This window comes from Haliotis cracherodii, unplaced genomic scaffold (assembly GCF_022045235.1).
Source record: "Haliotis cracherodii isolate W230 unplaced genomic scaffold, xgHalCrac1.p SCAF_5, whole genome shotgun sequence".
NCBI lineage: Eukaryota > Metazoa > Mollusca > Gastropoda > Lepetellida > Haliotidae > Haliotis > Haliotis cracherodii.
The window spans coordinates 68,070,356-68,089,792 of NW_027266308.1; the positions used below are offsets into that span (position 1 = coordinate 68,070,356).

Consider the following 19,437-nt stretch of genomic DNA (forward strand, 5'->3'; position numbering starts at 1 on the left):
TAAGTGGATTCATAAACCATGCAGGGAGAAAGTGTTTTGGTTTGTTCTTGAATGGTGCACTCAGCAATAGTACAGCTGTATGAAATACAAGAGCCTGGACTTAGACAATCCAGTGATTCAAATCATAAACAATGATCCTTGCCGTTGGTGTATGATGACATGCTATTGAAATCTGCCATCACAAACCTTTGATCAACACCGTTCAAGGGTATAACATCTTGTCTGCCTGTGAAGATCTGATCAATCAACAGACTATTTTAATAAGGATTCAATCAGCTTGTCACAACTGTTTAATCCTTTTAATCCTTATCCTCACTGCATGTCTGGACCATTACCTTGGCGCTATTTATGATGCTTAGTGTACATTTGGCTTCATCCAATTATCAGACCGCCTCCGTGGTCTAGTGGTAGAGCGGAAGGTCTGGGGTTTGATCCCTGGCCGTGTCATACCAAAAGACTTTGTAAGATGGTACTTGTTACCCTGTCTGGCGCTCGGCATTAAGGGGCTAAAACAAGGACTGGTCGGCTCGGAGTCAGTATACTGTGTCTGAGTGGGGTATTCATGTTAAACTGCGGCATGGTATCTCAGTGGGCTAGCACTATAAATCGGCATCAGTCCGTACTAGTACAAGCAGCCACACTCTCGCACGCACACACACACATGCATGCACATCGCTATATAAGTGCAATAATCTTGGACGTGACATTAAACTCAATTTCACCTCACCTCACCTCATCCAATTATCTGTATGCGACTTGTTATCTGTTACCTGTTGTTGTCAGTATTAATCTTATCGCCACATGTCATGCATATATACCTCTCATCACTTGGTTGTTGTCACTCCAGCTGGATAACTGTAAGAATCTACAACGAAATATCTCTATATGCAATAAACCAGAAATTGTTGTACATAGAGTTGTATGTTTTCTTACTCACCAACTTCTAATATGCCAATCAACAATTCAGGAAGGGTTGCTGGGAACCTATTCCAACCAGGAATTACCCATGGGGGAAATGAAGAAGTATGACCGTTTCTATACACATGTAAGGTTGTGCATGAGTGAATGGCCTCACTGTCCAGTCGGATCCCCTTCCAACCTTTCACAAGAATCACAACAATAGATGTTAGATGAAGATTTATTTTCCCCGGTACTTCTCAGAGCTTGAACAGATGTATAATGTATGAAAATGACACTAAAAAAACGAGTTCAATATTTCTCCATTTTACAATTGTGGCACAAAGTAAATACACAGACAATATGTACCACTCAAGATAAGTTAAAGAACATCACAATTGGAAAGCTGTGTGATGCAATACCCACCAGCCATGACAGTGAGTGAGTGAGTTGGGTTTTACATCGCTTTTAACAGTATTCCAGTTATATCAGGGCGTGTCAGCTTAATGTGGGAGGAAAGCCCCAAGTGATGCAGTTCTCAGACGTTTACCACTTCGGTGAAACCCACAAGCACGGGTATGGTGCTGACATCCCTAGAAACATAATCGGGGCGAACCGGGATTCGAACCCACAATCAAGTTTCTGGCCTGCCCAAGGGACGCAACTCTCCACAGCGAATCGCGGCGCCTTAGACGACTGGGCCCCCCGTGCCCCTGAGCCATGACAGATTAACTGTATGAAAATATCAGGTGTCCTTTAACTTCTTTTGAGTAGTGTATAGTAAGACCAGTTTTACTTGTTTTACAAATCGCCCTATCCTATTTCTACCAATTGAAATAAAATTAGAATAAAAAGAATGAAGAGCTTTAAAAGTGTAATCACTACAGTCCTGTATAAGCTGGAAGTCCTGTGTTCATTTCAGGACTTGCTTTTAATAGGAAGAAGGTACCCTGACATCAACAAACATTTGTAAAATATATTTCACGGTTAACTTCAGAAAAAAAAAATTAACTGATCTCAAGCATATACTTTGTAAATATTAACTAAAGGACCTCTGTAAAACAAGCTTTGGTCATAACTGTGAGAACAAACATTATTGAAATGGTCCGTATGACCCATGAACAGACCCTTGATAGCTGCACGGATGGTTCCCAGGAGAAAATATGATGTACATGAGACGTTTTAAGTGAAAACTCTGACACCACTGAAATGGTCCAAGCTAATGAAAGTGATGAAGTACAAAATTCCCAAACAATCTCTGATAATAATAATATAGAACAGACGGGCATCAGGTAATGCTGCATCAATTACATCATGTATGGCATCTTTCCCCAGGAGGTTGTGAACATGGCTGTCCCTGACCCGACCCCTGACCCCCAATACTTGTGTTTCTGGAACCCTAAGCAACAGCAACAGCCTATATGTAACTACTCATCCAAAAGTTTTATTTGTTTGTTTGTTGTTTAACACCTCACACAACAATATTCCAGCTTCATGACAGACCATACAATCAAGTGATTGATATTGTGAGCAACAATCTTGGAAATCTGGCAATGATGATACACAATCAAGCAAGTCATTGAATCTGACAACCCATCCATTTTTGATTATCCAATTCTAACTTGGAATCCCTAATGGATAATTACACGTAACTTGATAACTCATTACCTAACGACCCATATACAGTGACACCTTGTTAATCCACACTTTACAAATCTAAGTCAAGTTGTCCAGAAAACGAACTTCCAGATATAAAAGGAATCATGTGTGTGGAGAAATGTAAATATTTACAAATGTTAACAATAGGACTGTTTGAGTCCAGACTACTGGGGTTTCTGGATTACAAGGGTCTGGACTATGGGGGTTTCACATTATGATGGATGTCAACTGAAACACAAGTATTTTGCCATTGGCCTTAAACCAACTCTGATCTCCCTCAGCACTGCAACAAGCACCATCCTTAGCACAAGTCCAGCTCTTGGACTCTTCATACAAAGAGTCAGTAGAAATCTGTTCTCTAGGCTGTTGTCCAGAATGAAATCGTCACTCTGGTTAACATTCCATCCCTGTTCTCTATCAATCACTGTCTGACCCCGATCCACTGGACGACCCGAAGATCTCTGCCTCGTCCTTCTTCCCCGTGACCTCCCTCTCACTCTCACTGCCGCTGCTTCCTCCGCTGCCACGCCCACTACCGCTACTTGAGCTGCTGCTACTGCGACTACCACTGCCGCTACGGCTTCTACTGCGGCTGCTGCGGCTTCCACTACGACTGCGGCTCCTACTCCTTGATCGACTGTGACTGCGATTGGGACTACCGCTACCACTTCGACTCCGACTGCGGGACTTGCTCCTGCTGCGGCTTCTGCTCTTTCTGCTCCCACCGGACTGCACACTTCCTCTGTCATCATCGCTCTTGTTGCCCTCATCATCGCTGCCTCTAGCACTCCCTACAACAACCAGTCTTAGTCTGAGAATTGCCAACAAAATACTAAAAGTATTAACTGTTGTTTGTTTGTTGTCAGCTGTAAATAATTCAGTCTGGGACAGACAATCCTGTGATTGATATTGTGAACGATTCGCACCATCAGGGTACAATGACACACAATCAACCAAGTCACCAAGTCTGACCATCCCATCAAATATATGAAAGGATATTTAAAAAGGTTACTACAAATGGCTTATATTCGCTGTTAAAGGATCTATAGCCTCATATGCTATTCACTGAAGACAGTTTGAAACAGCAAAAGCTCATTGTACAGCTTGAATTAGCAATTTAGATTGCACCACCCTCAAAGACATTTGGTGATTATGTAAGATAATCAGGTGACCAGTCGCTTGTGTGACGTCATAACGGACAGACATGGAATAAAACACACACAAAGCACCTGTACCGCAAGGAATCACTCACGGAAATCTGTTATTATCTGGACCAATAATCCAAGCAACTAGGTCAAAATTTGATTTGAATACCTAAGACAGGTAATGATATAGAAGTAGAACCTTTTCAATTTGAACCTATTTATTCTGTTAGTTTCAGTCCACAGGTTTATATTTTGTTGTACACATAAAATGTGGTATGACATCACTAAACAATTTATATGATTAAGAACACTTTTCCCTCTCCCCGGCAATATATCACACTTGTCTCAAACATATTTACGCATTCCTTGAAAGGATGCACAGTGATTGCAGTGTGTGAACACCTAATCCTCTCACCTGTCTCCAGTGCATCGGGGGCAATAGTCATCTCCTCCTCTTCTTCTTCTTCCTCCTCCTGTGGAGGCTCCAACATCATCAACCGCGCATCCTGCAACACAACCAGTCTCCATCACAACACGTCGATAACATGTTTATGCATCCTGTGTATCAGGTTCAAACCACTATTTTGATACTCATTTCAGTAAAGGTAAAACAAATACAATAGAATTACAATAGCTAAAACCACTATTGCAATACTATTTCAGAAAAGATACAACAACTGAGAAGAATTACGACAGTTAAAACATCTATTTCAATACTTTTTTGAGTAAAGTATTGCAATAGTATTGTGAAATTTTGATAAACACATCAACCATCCTACAAATTACAATGCAAAAGTCCAGGAATTACATATACAGCACATAATAAAGCTGTTCCCGATCCTAGATTGAGATGATAGCTGGGAAGATGCTAGAGTGTAAAGGGAGGTAACTCTCATTATATTCTGATGTTCATTTAAGAAGTTTTCAAAATGGATCCCAAAAGGTCTCTTCAAGCTAAGTGTAAGTTTTATACATTTTGATTTTATTTTATTACATTTATTATTTTATGACATTTTATATCATTTTGTTCCGCACACCAATACTATCAACAGTGCAGCTGGCACCATTGTCAGCTATTAATGTAACTTGCCATCAGAAGGGGGATGCAATTGGGATGCAGCAATGATTCAAGCAATGGTTACAGAACACCTGTGAGAGTGTTTGTTTGTTGCTTAATGCTGCACAAAGCCAACTTCAATGATGGAATTCTTTTTACATCATGAGCAATTAATGGGTTGGTAAAGACCAATTCTAACGCACATCTTCATTGGGGCCTACGGGAGTGAGTTATGTCGTTTTATGATGGATAAAGCAACATTACATCTATAACACCCCTATATAACATCTATATTGCATCTATAACACCCCCATATTATACCTATAACACCCCATATTACGTCTATATTACATCTGTATTGCATCTCTATTACCCCCATATTACATCTATATTACATCTATATTGCATCTATAACACCCCCATATTATACCTATAACACCCCATATTACGTCTATATTACATCTGTATTGCATCTCTATTACATCTATATTACCCCCATATTACATCTATATTGCATCTATATTACATCTATATTGCATCTATATTACATCTATATTACATCTACAACACTCCTTGCCCTGCATAGTTTACCATGAATCTATGATTCTCTCCTTATCCCACATGGAAATGTTCCTACCTGAGCGGATACTTCTTTATCATTGAGGTCCCTGTGTTTGACAACAAGGCGGGACTTGGCCACCTGCCCTCCGCCCGTCTTCCTTCTCTTGCTAAGGCGAACTCTAAGTATAAAATAACATGACATACAGACAGGGACACCATCGTGATGATGCACTTTAACATCACAGACAGACATGGACATCATCGTGATGATGCACCTTAACATCACATACAGACATGGGCACCATCGTGATGATGCACACTAACATTACATGGACACAATCATGACCGTGAAACTAATCATGTCCCATGAACCTTCAGGTTTTCTCCTATCTCTGGGCACCCCTAAACTAATAACCCTTAACATTAGGGTTATGATAAGGCCCATTGGTCTAAGGCACTGCAAAATCATTGCAAAGAGTTGGTCCCTTCAGCACACCAGAAATCCAGTTTTGTCTATATTATGTTCCTAGGTTTATCAGCACCATGCCCGTCCTCGTGGCTCTCACAAAAGTGATAAACATCTGAGACCCACATCACTTTGGGAATTCCTCCCACATTAAGCCATCTTCCCGAAGCAAGAGAGTTAACTGACTTTAAAAGTCCAGTTTCCACCCTTGCCGACCTTGGCTGGAATTACTGGGCTCGATCGTAGCGCCACCAGTGGCTATTACCAGTTATGTCCCCTCTAAGACTCTCCTATGGAACAATGAGACTCGACCTCTTGTATCACTTGCATTTGCTTCACCCAAAATGTTGGCGCCCAGTCAGGGCGATCTGATCGATAATCAAGATCTATATTGTGATAAAACGGGTCTTTCATTGCGAAATGCATCAAATCACATGAGCACCTTGATTAAAAACATGAAAAGATTTGGAAAATATCTGCTGACATCGAGTTAGTGGTGCACATGCTTTGCAAATCCTGCAATCGACCGAAATCTGCACACGACAGTTTACGTCTCCCACTCACCTTGTTTCCAGCTCATCATAGTACACTCCTGATTCTCGGAACACAAAGAAATATGTCTCTTCGTAACCCTTCGACAGCTTGTTCTTCACATTCCAGTTGTATTCTCGAGCCAGCATGTACTCGTACCTGCCACACAAGATTTACAATGCATCTTGATGTCTTCAACTCTATAAAGCCCATGGTGTAAGGTATACATGGCAAATGGATAAGGGGAGACAATTTATAATGTTCAATTTCACTTAACAAGATACCATATACAGTCGTGCCCCGCTTATACGGACTTCAGATATCCGGAAACCTCGGTTCCCGGACGATTTTCATTCAAAACGAAATAATTACTATATAAATTTACCCGTATATACGGAAATTCAGTTTCCGGAACCGGACGGTCATTTTCATACACAAAACACTGAAATGCACACAAAATTGTCTCACTTATCCGGACAATACACTTCCGAGGGTGGTAATCCTTCCGCTGGTGTTAATCCTTTGATTCGTGAGAAGTCAATTAACCAAGTGACACATTATTGTTTAAAATTCAAACCTCAAAATGTGGTAAAGTTCAAACTTCCATGACAGACTTTTTGAAACGTGTATGAATAAAGATTGAGTGGATGTATCTGTTTGTTCTGTCATCTGTCATGAGTTGCATAATTGAAGGGAAGTAACTCTTCCAGTAAGAAGCTGGTTTCAGTTATACGGAAATTCGTTTATACGGACGAATTGTGAAATGACGCAAGTGTCCGTATAAACGAGGCACGACTGTATTGCCATCTATTTGGCGACCCCACGTATAAGGCGACCCCCCTGTACAAGCCTTCAAAATCAATGCTAATTTATATACCCCGTCTCGAAATGAAGCATGTCACCAGTGCAGACACAATCCCGACATTTGTAATAAAAAACGTGTTTGTCTTCCGCAGAAAAAAATGACATCATATCCCTTCAGCAAAACGAACAGATCATAACAATTAAACTTGGTCAATACAAATTTAAAATCTGAGAAAAAAATAGACATGATCATTTACCAATTAAATTGTATTTCCTGTTCTGTTGGGCATTGTTTTATATGCAGAGATTAAGATTACCATGTGTAGAATAATTCATTATTTGTTATTGTCAACCATAAACTGATCATTAAATCTGTACGACATCTCAAGTTCTGCGTGCAGTCTAGACTTGTGTTACAGTGATATTACATGAGACAAATGGCATTTGGTCATTTTCATGACTTGATCAAGTTCTAATAGGACATACTTGTTAATCATTAACAAATTTGGAGATATCACACAGGGATTTGGACGACAATCAGTCAATGTCCCAGAACATGGACCAATCTGAAACCTTGTGTGCATTTGGCACTTATGTCAGTGTGACATAATATTAAGTGCAGTCTACACTTACGTGGGAGTACAATCTACACTTACGTAAGAGTGTAGAAATACTAAGTGCAGTCTACACTTATGTCAGAGTGTCGTAATATTAAGTGCAGTCTACACTTACATGGGAGTGCAGTAATACTAAGTGCAGTCTACACTTCTGTCAGAGTGTCGTAATATTAAGTGCAGTCTACACTTACATCAGAGTGTAGTAATACTAAGTGCAGTCTACACTTACATCAGTGTGTAGTAATACTAAGTGCAGTCAACACTTACATCAGAGTGTAGTAATACAAAGTGCAGTCTACACTTATGTCAGAGTGTCGTAATATTAAGTGCAGTCAACACTTACATCAGTGTGTAGTAATACTAAGTGCAGTCAACACTTACATCAGAGTGTAGTAATACTAAGTGCAGTCAACACTTACATCAGAGTGTAGTAATACTAAGTGCAGTCAACACTTACATCAGAGTGTAGTAATACTTAGTGCAGTCAACACTTACATCAGAGTGTAGTAATACTAAGTGCAGTCTACACTTACATCAGAGTGTAGTAATACTTAGTGCAGTCAACACTTACATCAGAGTGTAGTAATACTAAGTGCAGTCTACACTAACATCAGAGTGTAGTAATACTAAGTGCAGTCTACACTTACATCAGATTGTAGTAATACTAAGTGCAGTCTACACTTATGTCAGAGTGTAGTAATATTAAGTGCAGTCAACACTTACATCAGAGTGTAGTAATACTAAGTGCAGTCAACACTTATGTCAGAGTGTAGTAATATTAAGTGCAGTCTACACTTACATCAGAGTGTAGTAATACTAAGTGCAGTCTACACTTACATCAGAGTGTAGTAATACTAAGTGCAGTCTACACTTATGTCAGAGTGTAGTAATACTAAGTGCAGTCTACACTTATGTCAGAGTGTAGTAATACTAAGTGCAGTCTACACTTATGTCAGAGTGTAGTAATACTAAGTGCAGTCTACACTTATGTCAGAGTGTAGTAATACTAAGTGCAGTCTACACTTACATCAGAGTGTAGTAATACTAAGTGCAGTCAACACTTACATCAGAGTGTAGTAATACTAAGTGCAGTCAACACTTATGTCAGAGTGTAGTAATATTAAGTGCAGTCTACACTTACATCAGAGTGTAGTAATACTAAGTGCAGTCTACACTTACATCAGAGTGTAGTAATACTAAGTGCAGTCAACACTTATGTCAGAGTGTAGTAATATTAAGTGCAGTCTACACTTACATCAGAGTGTAGTAATACTAAGTGCAGTCAACACTTATGTCAGAGTGTAGTAATACTAAGTGCAGTCTACACTTATGTCAGAGTGTAGTAATACTAAGTGCAGTCTACACTTACATCAGAGTGTAGTAATACTAAGGGCAGTCAACACTTATGTCAGAGTGTAGTAATATTAAGTGCAGTCTACACTTACATCAGAGTGTAGTAATACTAAGTGCAGTCAACACTTATGTCAGAGTGTAGTAATATTAAGTGCAGTCTACACTTACATCAGAGTGTAGTAATACTAAGTGCAGTCAACACTTATGTCAGAGTGTCGTAATATTAAGTGCAGTCAACACTAACATCAGAGTGTAGTAATACTAAGTGCAGTCTACACTTACATCAGAGTGTAGTAATACTAAGTGCAGTCAACACTTATGTCAGAGTGTAGTAATATTAAGTGCAGTCTACACTTACATCAGAGTGTAGTAATACTAAGTGCAGTCTACACTTACATCAGAGTGTAGTAATACTAAGTGCAGTCTACACTTACATCAGAGTGTAGTAATACTAAGTGCAGTCTACACTTATGTCAGAGTGTAGTAATACTAAGTGCAGTCTACACTTACATCAGAGTGTAGTAATACTAAGTGCAGTCTACACTTATGTCAGATTGTAGTAATACTAAGTGCAGTCTACACTTATGTCAGAGTGTAGTAATACTAAGTGCAGTCTACACTTACATCAGAGTGTAGTAATACTAAGTGCAGTCTACACTTATGTCAGAGTGTAGTAATACTAAGTGCAGTCTACACTTATGTCAGAGTGTAGTAATACTAAGTGCAGTCTACACTTACATCAGAGTGTAGTAATACTAAGTGCAGTCTACACTTACATCAGAGTGTAGTAATACTAAGTGCAGTCTACACTTACATCAGAGTGTAGTAATACTAAGTGCAGTCTACACTTACATCAGAGTGTAGTAATACTAAGTGCAGTCTACACTTATGTCAGAGTGTAGTAATACTAAGTGCAGTCTACACTTATGTCAGAGTGTAGTAATACTAAGTGCAGTCTACACTTATGTCAGAGTGTAGTAATACTAAGTGCAGTCAACACTTACATCAGAGTGTAGTAATACTAAGTGCAGTCTACACTTACATCAGAGTGTAGTAATACTAAGTGCAGTCAACACTTACATCAGAGTGTAGTAATACTAAGTGCAGTCAACACTTACATCAGAGTGTAGTAATACTAAGTGCAGTCTACACTTACATCAGAGTGTAGTAATATTAAGTGCAGTCTACACTTACATCAGAGTGTAGTAATACTAAGTGCAGTCTACACTAACATCAGAGTGTAGTAATACTAAGTGCAGTCTACACTTACATCAGAGTGTCGTAATATTAAGTGCAGTCAACACTTACATCAGTGTGTAGTAATACTAAGTGCAGTCAACACTTACATCAGAGTGTAGTAATACTAAGTGCAGTCAACACTTACATCAGAGTGTAGTAATACTAAGTGCAGTCTACACTTATGTCAGTGGCGTAATATTAAGTGCAGTCTACACTTACATGGGAGTGCAGACTACTCTTACGTAGGAGTGCAGTCTACACTTACATCAGTGTGTAGTAATACTAAGTGCAGTCAACACTTACATGGGAGTGCAGTCTACACTTACGTAGGACTGCAGTCTACACTTATGTCAGCGTGTAGTAATACTAAGTGCAGTCTACACTTACGTCAGCGTGCAGTCTTCACTTATGTCAGAGCGTTGTAATATTAAGTGCAGTCTACACTTACATGGGAGTGCCTTCTACACTTACGTCAGCGTGTAGTAATGCTAAGTGCAGTCTAAACTTATGTCAGAGCGTCGTAATATTAAGTGCAGTCTACACTTACGTGGGAGGGCAGTCTACACTTACGTCAGTGTGTCATAATACCAAACGCAGTCAACACTTAAGTCAGAATATTAAGTGCAGTCTATAGTTACTGGGGAGTGCAGTCTACGCTTAAGTCCAGAGATTCTCTTTGTTTGTTTGTTGTTTAACGCTGAACTCAGCAATATTCCAGCTATATGAAGGCGGTTAGTAAATAATAAAGTCTGGACCAGACAATCCAGTGATTGATATTATGAGCATCGATCTACACAATTTGGAGATGATGACATGCATCAACCAAGTCAGTGAGTCTGACCACCAGATCCCTTTAGTCTTATGACAAGCATGTCTTGCTGAAGAGCTGTTCTAACACGGATCTTCACAAATCTAAGTCAAAAGGTAGTAATATTAAGTGCAGTCTACACCTGTGTAGGAGTGCAGTCTACACTTACGTCAGAATGCAGTAGGATTAAGTGCAGTCTACTCTTAAGTGATAAGGTAGTAACATAAGTGCAGTTGACACTTACTTCAGAGTGTAGTAAGATTAAACACAGTCTACACTTACGTGGGAGAGCAATCTACACTTACTTCAGAATGTAGTAAGATTAAACGCAGTCTACACTTACTTGGGAGAGCAATCTACACTTACATGGGAGTGCAGTCTACACTTACATGGGAGTGCAGTATACACTTAGGTCAGAGTGTAGTAAGATTAAACACAGTCTACACTTACATGGGAGTGCAGTCTACACTTACATGGGAGTGCAGTCTACACTTACATGGGAGTGCAGTCTACACTTACATGGGAGTGCAGTCTACACTTACACGGGAGTGCAGTCTACACTTACATGGGAGTGCAGTCTACACTTACATGGGAGTGCAGTCTACACTTACATGGGAGTGCAGTCTACACTTACATGGGAGTGCAGTCTACACTTAGGTCAGAGTGTAGTAAGATAAAACACAGTCTACACTTACGTGGGAGAGCAATCTAGACTTACTTCAGAGTGTAGTAAGATTAAACGCAGTCTACACTTATGCGGGAGAGCAATCTAGACTTACTTCAGAGTGTAGTAAGATTAAATGCAGTCTACACTTAGGTGGGAGAGCTATCTACACTTACTTCAGAGTGTAGTAAGATTAAACACAGTCTACACTTATGTGGGAGAGCTATCTACACTTACATGGGAGTGCAGTCTACACTTACTTCAGAGTGTAGTAAGATTAAACACAGTCTACACTTAGGTGGGAGAGCTATCTACACTTACTTCAGAGTGTAGTAAGATTAAACACAGTCTACACTTATGTGGGAGAGCTATCTACACTTACATGGGAGTGCAGTCTACACTTACATGGGAGTGCAGTCTACACTTACATGGGAGTGCAGTCTACACTTACATGGGAGTGCAGTCTACACTTAGATCAGAGTGCAGTCTACACTTAGGTCAGAGTGTAGTAAGATAAAGTACAGTCTCAACTTACTCTTCCTCTGGGGTGTAGTCAACACCATCTTCTCCATCATGCTTCCTCTTCCCAATCGTCTCATCTGTCGGCAAGAAGTAGGCCACGAACTGCTCGCCACTCTCATCAACAGCTCCTCTGTAATCATCGTAATACATACGTAATCATAACAAACAGTTCCTGTCAACAAGGTAGGACCACCTTGGTTCACACAACACTGTCTGTCAGACAGCAGCCTCTACAACATCCCAAACTAAATAAGCTGATGAAATAAGGTCCTTTACATTTAACATTTCATGACATCTAATTTTGATACAAAATACATCAGCAACTTTGACATCACTAGATGAAACTCTCGTGAGTCTCTGATCTCACTGAGGTCACTGACCTGATCATGGCCTGCGACATCTCCTCCATCTGTGCGGGCAGGGTCTGCCCCTTCGGGGCCGGGTCGGAGTCAAACAACACCTGGGCAAATGGATGCTTCCAAAGCTGAAACCAAGAAACAAAGAATAATAGTTGGATGGAAACAGATTTATCCCCAACTAGAATCCCAAGTGTCCCTTTCCATACATCACTACCTGTGACAATCCACGGTAGAATAGGTCTTCAGCAACCCATGCTTGCCGTAAAGGGTGACTATGCTTGTCATAGGAGGCAACTAACGGCTTTGGGTGTTCAGGCTCGCTGACTTGATTGATGTATGTCAATGATCCTAATTGCGTGGATCAATTCCCATGTGTCAACCACTGGCTTGTACAGACCGCCTTTATGTAGCTGAATATTGCTGAGTGAGGCGTTAAAAAAACAAAACAAAAAAATGCTAAACTCTTCCATATTCACCATTATTTTTAAAGGACTACAGACAAAGCCTAAGAACAAACCTCAAAGTCAGGGAATATGGACAACACTTCGACTGGGGTGACATTGGGCTTGCTGTAGTGCTTCTGGATCTGAAAATGAACACGCTGTGATATAAGATAGTTCTAAGTGAAGTATTACAAGCACTGTACATTCAAGAGTACATAATTGTAATGCAAAAAGATTTAGTTAAAATATATATATGGCTATCCTAACTATACAGTACCTATATATGGCTAACCTAGCTAAGCATGACATATATATGACTATCCCAGCTATACAATAGATGTATATGGCTACCTAGCTATACACTCTATATACACAACTATCCCAGCTATACACTATATGTATATGACCATCCTAGCTATACACTATATGTATATGACTATCCCAGCTGTACACTATATGTATATGACTATCCTAGCTGTACACTATATGTATATGACTATCCCAGCAATACACTATATGTACATGACTATCCCAGCTATAAACTATATGTACATGACTATCCCAGCTATACACTATGTGTACATGACTATCCCAGCTATGCACTATATGCATATGACTATCCTAGCTATACACTATGTGTACATGACTATCCCAGCCATACACTATATGTACATGACTATCCTAGCTATACACTATATGTATATGACTATCCCAACTATACACTATGTGTACATGAATATCCTAGCTATACACAACATGAATATGACTATCCTAGCTATACACTATATGCATATGACTATCCCAGCTATACACTATATGTATATGACTATCCTAGCTATACACTATATGTATATGACTATCCTAGCTATACACTATGTGTATATGACTATCCCAGCTATACACAACATGAATATGACTATCCTAGCTATACACTATATGTATATGACTATCCTAGCTATACACAACATGAATATGACTATCCTAGCTATACACTATATGTATATGACTATCCCAGCTATACACAACATGAATATGACTATCCCAGCTATACACTATGTGTACATGACTATCCAAGCTATACACTATGTGTACATGACTATCCTAGCTATACACTATGTGTACATGACTATCCTAGCTATACACTATATGTACATGACAATACCAGCTATACACAACATGTACATGACTATCCCAGCTATACACAAAATGTATATGACTATCCCAGCTATATACAACATGAATATGACTATCCCAGCTATACACAACATGAATATGACTATCCCAGCTATACACAACATGAATATGACTATCCCAGCTATACACAACATGAATATGACTATCCCAGCTATACACAACATGAATATGACTATCCAAGCTATACACAACATGAATATGACTATCCCAGCTATACACAACATGAATATGACTATCCAAGCTATACACAACATGAATATGACTATCCCAGCTATACACAACATGAATATGACTATCCAAGCTATACACAACATGAATATGACTATCCAAGCTATACACAACATGAATATGACTATCCCAGCTATACACAACATGAATATGACTATCCCAGCTATACACAACATGAATATGACTATCCCAGCTATACACAACATGAATATGACTATCCCAGCTATACACAACATGAATATGACTATCCCAGCTATACACAACAGGAATATGACTATCCCAGCTATACACAACAGGAATATGACTATCCCAGCTATACACAACAGGAATATGACTATCCCAGCTATACACAACAGGAATATGACCCTGCTCTCCACGACATATACAGAAAGACACTGAAAAGGCATTGTGAACTTTGACTCGAAATGAATGATAAGAAAACAAATTTGGCAGTACATTTGAAACACAACAAATGAGATTTGAACCAGTACGTCGACATTCTTGTGGTTGATTATTTCATGCCTAAAGAACTTATTTTCATTTTGCGGCCATTTTGCCAAATGTTACAAAAATTTGAATATGTGTTTTCAAAGTGTGTCAGTATACATGTGGCCATTCTCGATGTCCATACCGGTATGTTGGCCTTTTTGAAGGTGTCCTCGATGGCCTTGATCTGGGTGTCCCTGTCCTTGTACATGTCCTCCTCCTTCATTATCTGCTTGATCTTGAAACCCACCCTGGAACACGAGTAGCACGTGACAAGGGAGATAACCCACAACCCTAGTCACATTCACATGACAGACTGCACGGAATGATAAAGAGAATGAACACCAACATCAACTTAAACATAATCCAGGTATCACGTGTGAATGTAAATGTATCATCAGGCTGGTTAGTGAGACAACAAAATGTCAAGTGAAACCTTATTTGAACTGCATTGTGCAATTTTGTAATAATAATAAAATCACATCCCAACCAATAGTATCAAGATGTCAGTATTGAAAATAAGTACACTGCCTAAACAAACACAGAGAGAATTGCAGAGTGGAACCCAGTTAACCTGGACCACATTGTACCCTGTGATTCCTCTTGATCAACAAGCCATGTCCCTTTGTCATGTTTGTGTAACTTTAGAGCGAGTCCCAAGGGTTTCACTGGGTTTCAAACAATGGAATCAAACTCGGGTCTTCAGTGTGACAAGCCAACACTTTACCTACTAGGCCCTAATACTGTAAGAGCATGACCTTACTTGGTCTCAGACTGGTCAGACTTCTGCTGGAATCGGTTGTACTCTGTAGAGATATACTCTGTCTTCCGGAGCCAGGACACTGTCGTGTTGTGATGGCGAGACCTGAATACAAGCAGCCAAAATAAATACAGTCATCAAATCTATCAGGTACCATACGTTTATTTAACGTAATCCCCTGGGTTTATATCCAACATGATACCCCCTCTCCCTGGGTTCATACCCAACATGATACCCCCTCACCCTGGGTTTATATCCGACATGATACCCCCTCCCCCTGGGTTTATATCTAACATGATAACCCCTCCCCCTGGGTTTATATCCAACATGATACCCCCTCTCCCTGGGTTTATATCCAACATGATACCCCCTCTCCCTGGGTTTATATCTAACATGATACCCCCTCACCCTGGGTTTATATCCAACATGATACCCCCTCCCCCTTGGTTGATATCTAACATGATACCCCCTCCCCCTGGGTTTATATCCAACATGATACCCCCTCTCCCTGGGTTTATACCCAACATGATACCCCTCCCCCTGGGTTTATACCCAACCCCCTCGCCTGGCTTGTACCCAAGATGGTAATATCACCTCTTGCTGTCTGCTGGGGTGTTGACCTCTTCCTCCAGTAGTTTTTCATCCTCTGGATCTGGGTATGCTGCAAGGGGAAGTTAAATCGTGATTAATGTCATCCATTCTTTGTTTCCTATGTTCAATGTATAATTAACATGATTAGGTTCATGGTATCAATGCTGCTATCATTGCCTCACCATTGTGGTCGATCTTGTAAGTCTCCGGATTGATGAGGTCGATGGTTACCCCTAGGTCATGTTCCGTCAGTAAGTCGTACTTGAAGGATCTCTCCAGTGATGTGGGGTTGTACTGGATGAATCTGTGAAGGTACCATGGAACATTGTTCAATCAAAATACTACATGGCCTGCCAATATCTGAAGACAGTGGATTTTTGGATAGCCTATTCTCACACATGTGTATTTTGTAGTGAGATTTATACCTCATACCGGTACATTACTTTATTTCAGGACTATATGTTATGGCTTGGAACTGTCGGTACTGTCATTCTGAATAGTACATTGATATATGTATTAATATTCATACCTGGCCTCCGACAAACAAACAAACAAGCAGTACCAGAGAGAATAGTGAATATGTAAAGCTGCTGACTGGTATTAAAAGGGCAAAACAATCTAATATCAATTGTTCAAAGGCAAAGCAAAGGGAGCCTCTGTGGTTGTGATTTCTCACTCTACTCCCTAGTTGGTACTGACCATCATCATTTCAGTTTTTCCACATAAAAAAACACTGTCTACTCACAAAAGTAACATTTGATTCCTTTATTTAACTCATGTTAACTCAAATAACTCATGATTTGCATACTGATCTGACATGTCTAATTTCTATGTTTTTCATTGTACTTCAAAGAGTACAATCCCAATGGAGATTCTGGGCTAGAACAGATTCCCAGCAACATAGGCTGGTCATACGAGGTGACAATGGATTGTCTCAACAGGATCTGTGACTTGGTGGATGGCATATCATCATTATCCTATGTTTGAATCCATCCACTTCGATTTCAATATTACATTAAATATTTCTAAACTTATTAATAAATCTTATAATGTATTGTCAACACTTGACTTTTCTAGTACATATACAAAAACATCACAATTTTAAAATATTAAACCATGCCAGTCGTTGAAATGATATGCACATTACCTGTTTGACTCAAAAGGGTATGTGATGAACTTGGGATCAAATGGTATGTCAGGTAAGGTATTGTTGAACTTGACCCGGGATATCAACTCTGACCTGCATACAATAATAACATATGTTAAAAGTCCAATTTTAACACTAAAAATCAGATTAGTTGAGTCAAAGTTATGAAGCTTGTAACTAGTACCTTCTATCAACATGATCAGTCTGTGTTCCTTTCTCAAAGTCATTTAGAGCTTTGATCTAGCTGAGAAATCACAGCTATGTAGACAGCTGTGGTTTTACTATACGTCATCTACTGGTTGCCAATACACGTTCGTAACAATGCACTAAGTCTTATGCTGATTATGCACCAGCCTCCACGAGCTCCGACAGAGTGCAAAATGCAGAATATAGTGGAAACTTTTTTATTCAATATGCAGTGTAATAACTTTTTGATATTTGCACAGTGTGCAATTAGTGATTCTCGAAGCTGATTGGTCAGTTGAACAAAGATCAATTTTCATTGGACAACGGAACTATATTTTTCTCATCACATTCATTCATAAATCCACGCCTTTCCCTTCAGATGTTTTACGTGCTACAATCTCAATGTTTCGATATTTTGAAGACAAGAAACATAGATTCATATCAACAACATGATTCCACATTATCTATTTTTCATTTATTTCACATGATTTTCGTTTGACAGTAAAAAGCAAAACTACTTCTGTGTTTGTAAACAAACATTTGACACCTGTCAAAGTAAATGACCTTGTTAAAGCGGACGGAGATCTGACTGACATGAAGAGTTATTCGTATAATTCAACCTCTGAACACATTTAATGTCTTTGTTGTCAAAACTGCATATGGTCAGATTGAAGTTCCAAGATTCAGATTGGATGTTGCCAGAAACTGTTTCTGGTGCGCCAAGATCAAGACCACCAACTCCGGGTTTGTGTCTGTGTTAGAGGACTTGCTGTTTGGCGAATCCTTCGACCACCCGAATCCCAAAACTGGACTTAGTACAGTTCGGAACTTAAAACATAATTAAAACATTAATTTCACTTGTGACATATTTTCCATAATCACTCGTACCTCGTGGGTTATTCTATACATATTGCCTTGTTCTAGAACCTTTCCTTGGAATTGTGATGACTCATGAGACAACACATGCAACAACCTGAAGGAGTCGACTTTGCTGCCTCAGTCGCTTTTTCCAAAAATATCCTGTAAATTGCACTCTGCCAGATCTTTGTGAAGGCCAGTGCAAAATCAAAACATAAAATATGTGAATCATACCTAGATCTATATATTAGCTATCAGTGGATGTAGTAATGGTTCAGTAGTTTACAATTACATTGCTACGATTTCGCATGTTTGTTATAATTATGACCATTGTTATAATTATGACCATTATTATAAGTGATTACTTAATGTGTTGATTAAACATATAATAAAGAACTATTTATGCGACCAGTCACAACGTAAACACCAATTATTTTGAATAAAACACTCTGCAAAATTGGATAGTGTTTTACAACTGTAAGAATTTAAGTCTAAAATAGTAAGAAAACAGTTATAAAAGTGTGTTTACCTTTTATCCCCAGGCCTTTGTCTTTTCTCTCTGTCATCTCGTTGTCCAGTCTGTATAGTAGGCGGCATGGTTACAGTTGTAATCTGGCTGATAACTTGCTAAATCACAAAAACTGTGACAACAGCGTCCAGCATGTCCATTCTTTCGGTTTACTCAAACACACCGGAAGTTATTCGCGCTTTCATGCGTGAAGTTCAAGAGGAAAATGGGCGAAAATGGTACCATTGAAACAACATTTCACATCGTATTAGTGAATTTAAATTAACTTTTAACTTTTAGTTGAACAAATTGTATATTTGTATAATTCTGTGACACAGTAAGTAAACTGAGAGT

General features: G+C 39.3%; 1 protein-coding gene across 1 annotated transcript; it reads right to left on the reverse strand.

The window, feature by feature from the left end:
- Positions 1-1,124: 1,124 nt before the first annotated feature.
- LOC139441943 (RNA polymerase II-associated factor 1 homolog) lies at positions 1,125-19,267 on the reverse strand. Its single transcript, XM_071222692.1, has 13 exons — positions 19,105-19,267; positions 17,532-17,624; positions 16,567-16,688; positions 16,388-16,454; positions 15,797-15,898; positions 15,179-15,284; positions 13,200-13,268; positions 12,704-12,807; positions 12,337-12,453; positions 6,350-6,475; positions 5,396-5,498; positions 4,117-4,207; positions 1,125-3,347 (listed from the first exon to the last, which is right to left on the reverse strand). Exons 1-13 carry the CDS (start codon positions 19,170-19,172, stop codon positions 2,974-2,976), a joined length of 1,542 nt encoding a protein of 513 aa, XP_071078793.1. The 5' UTR covers positions 19,173-19,267; the 3' UTR covers positions 1,125-2,973.
- Between the last annotated feature and the right edge of the window lie 170 nt (positions 19,268-19,437).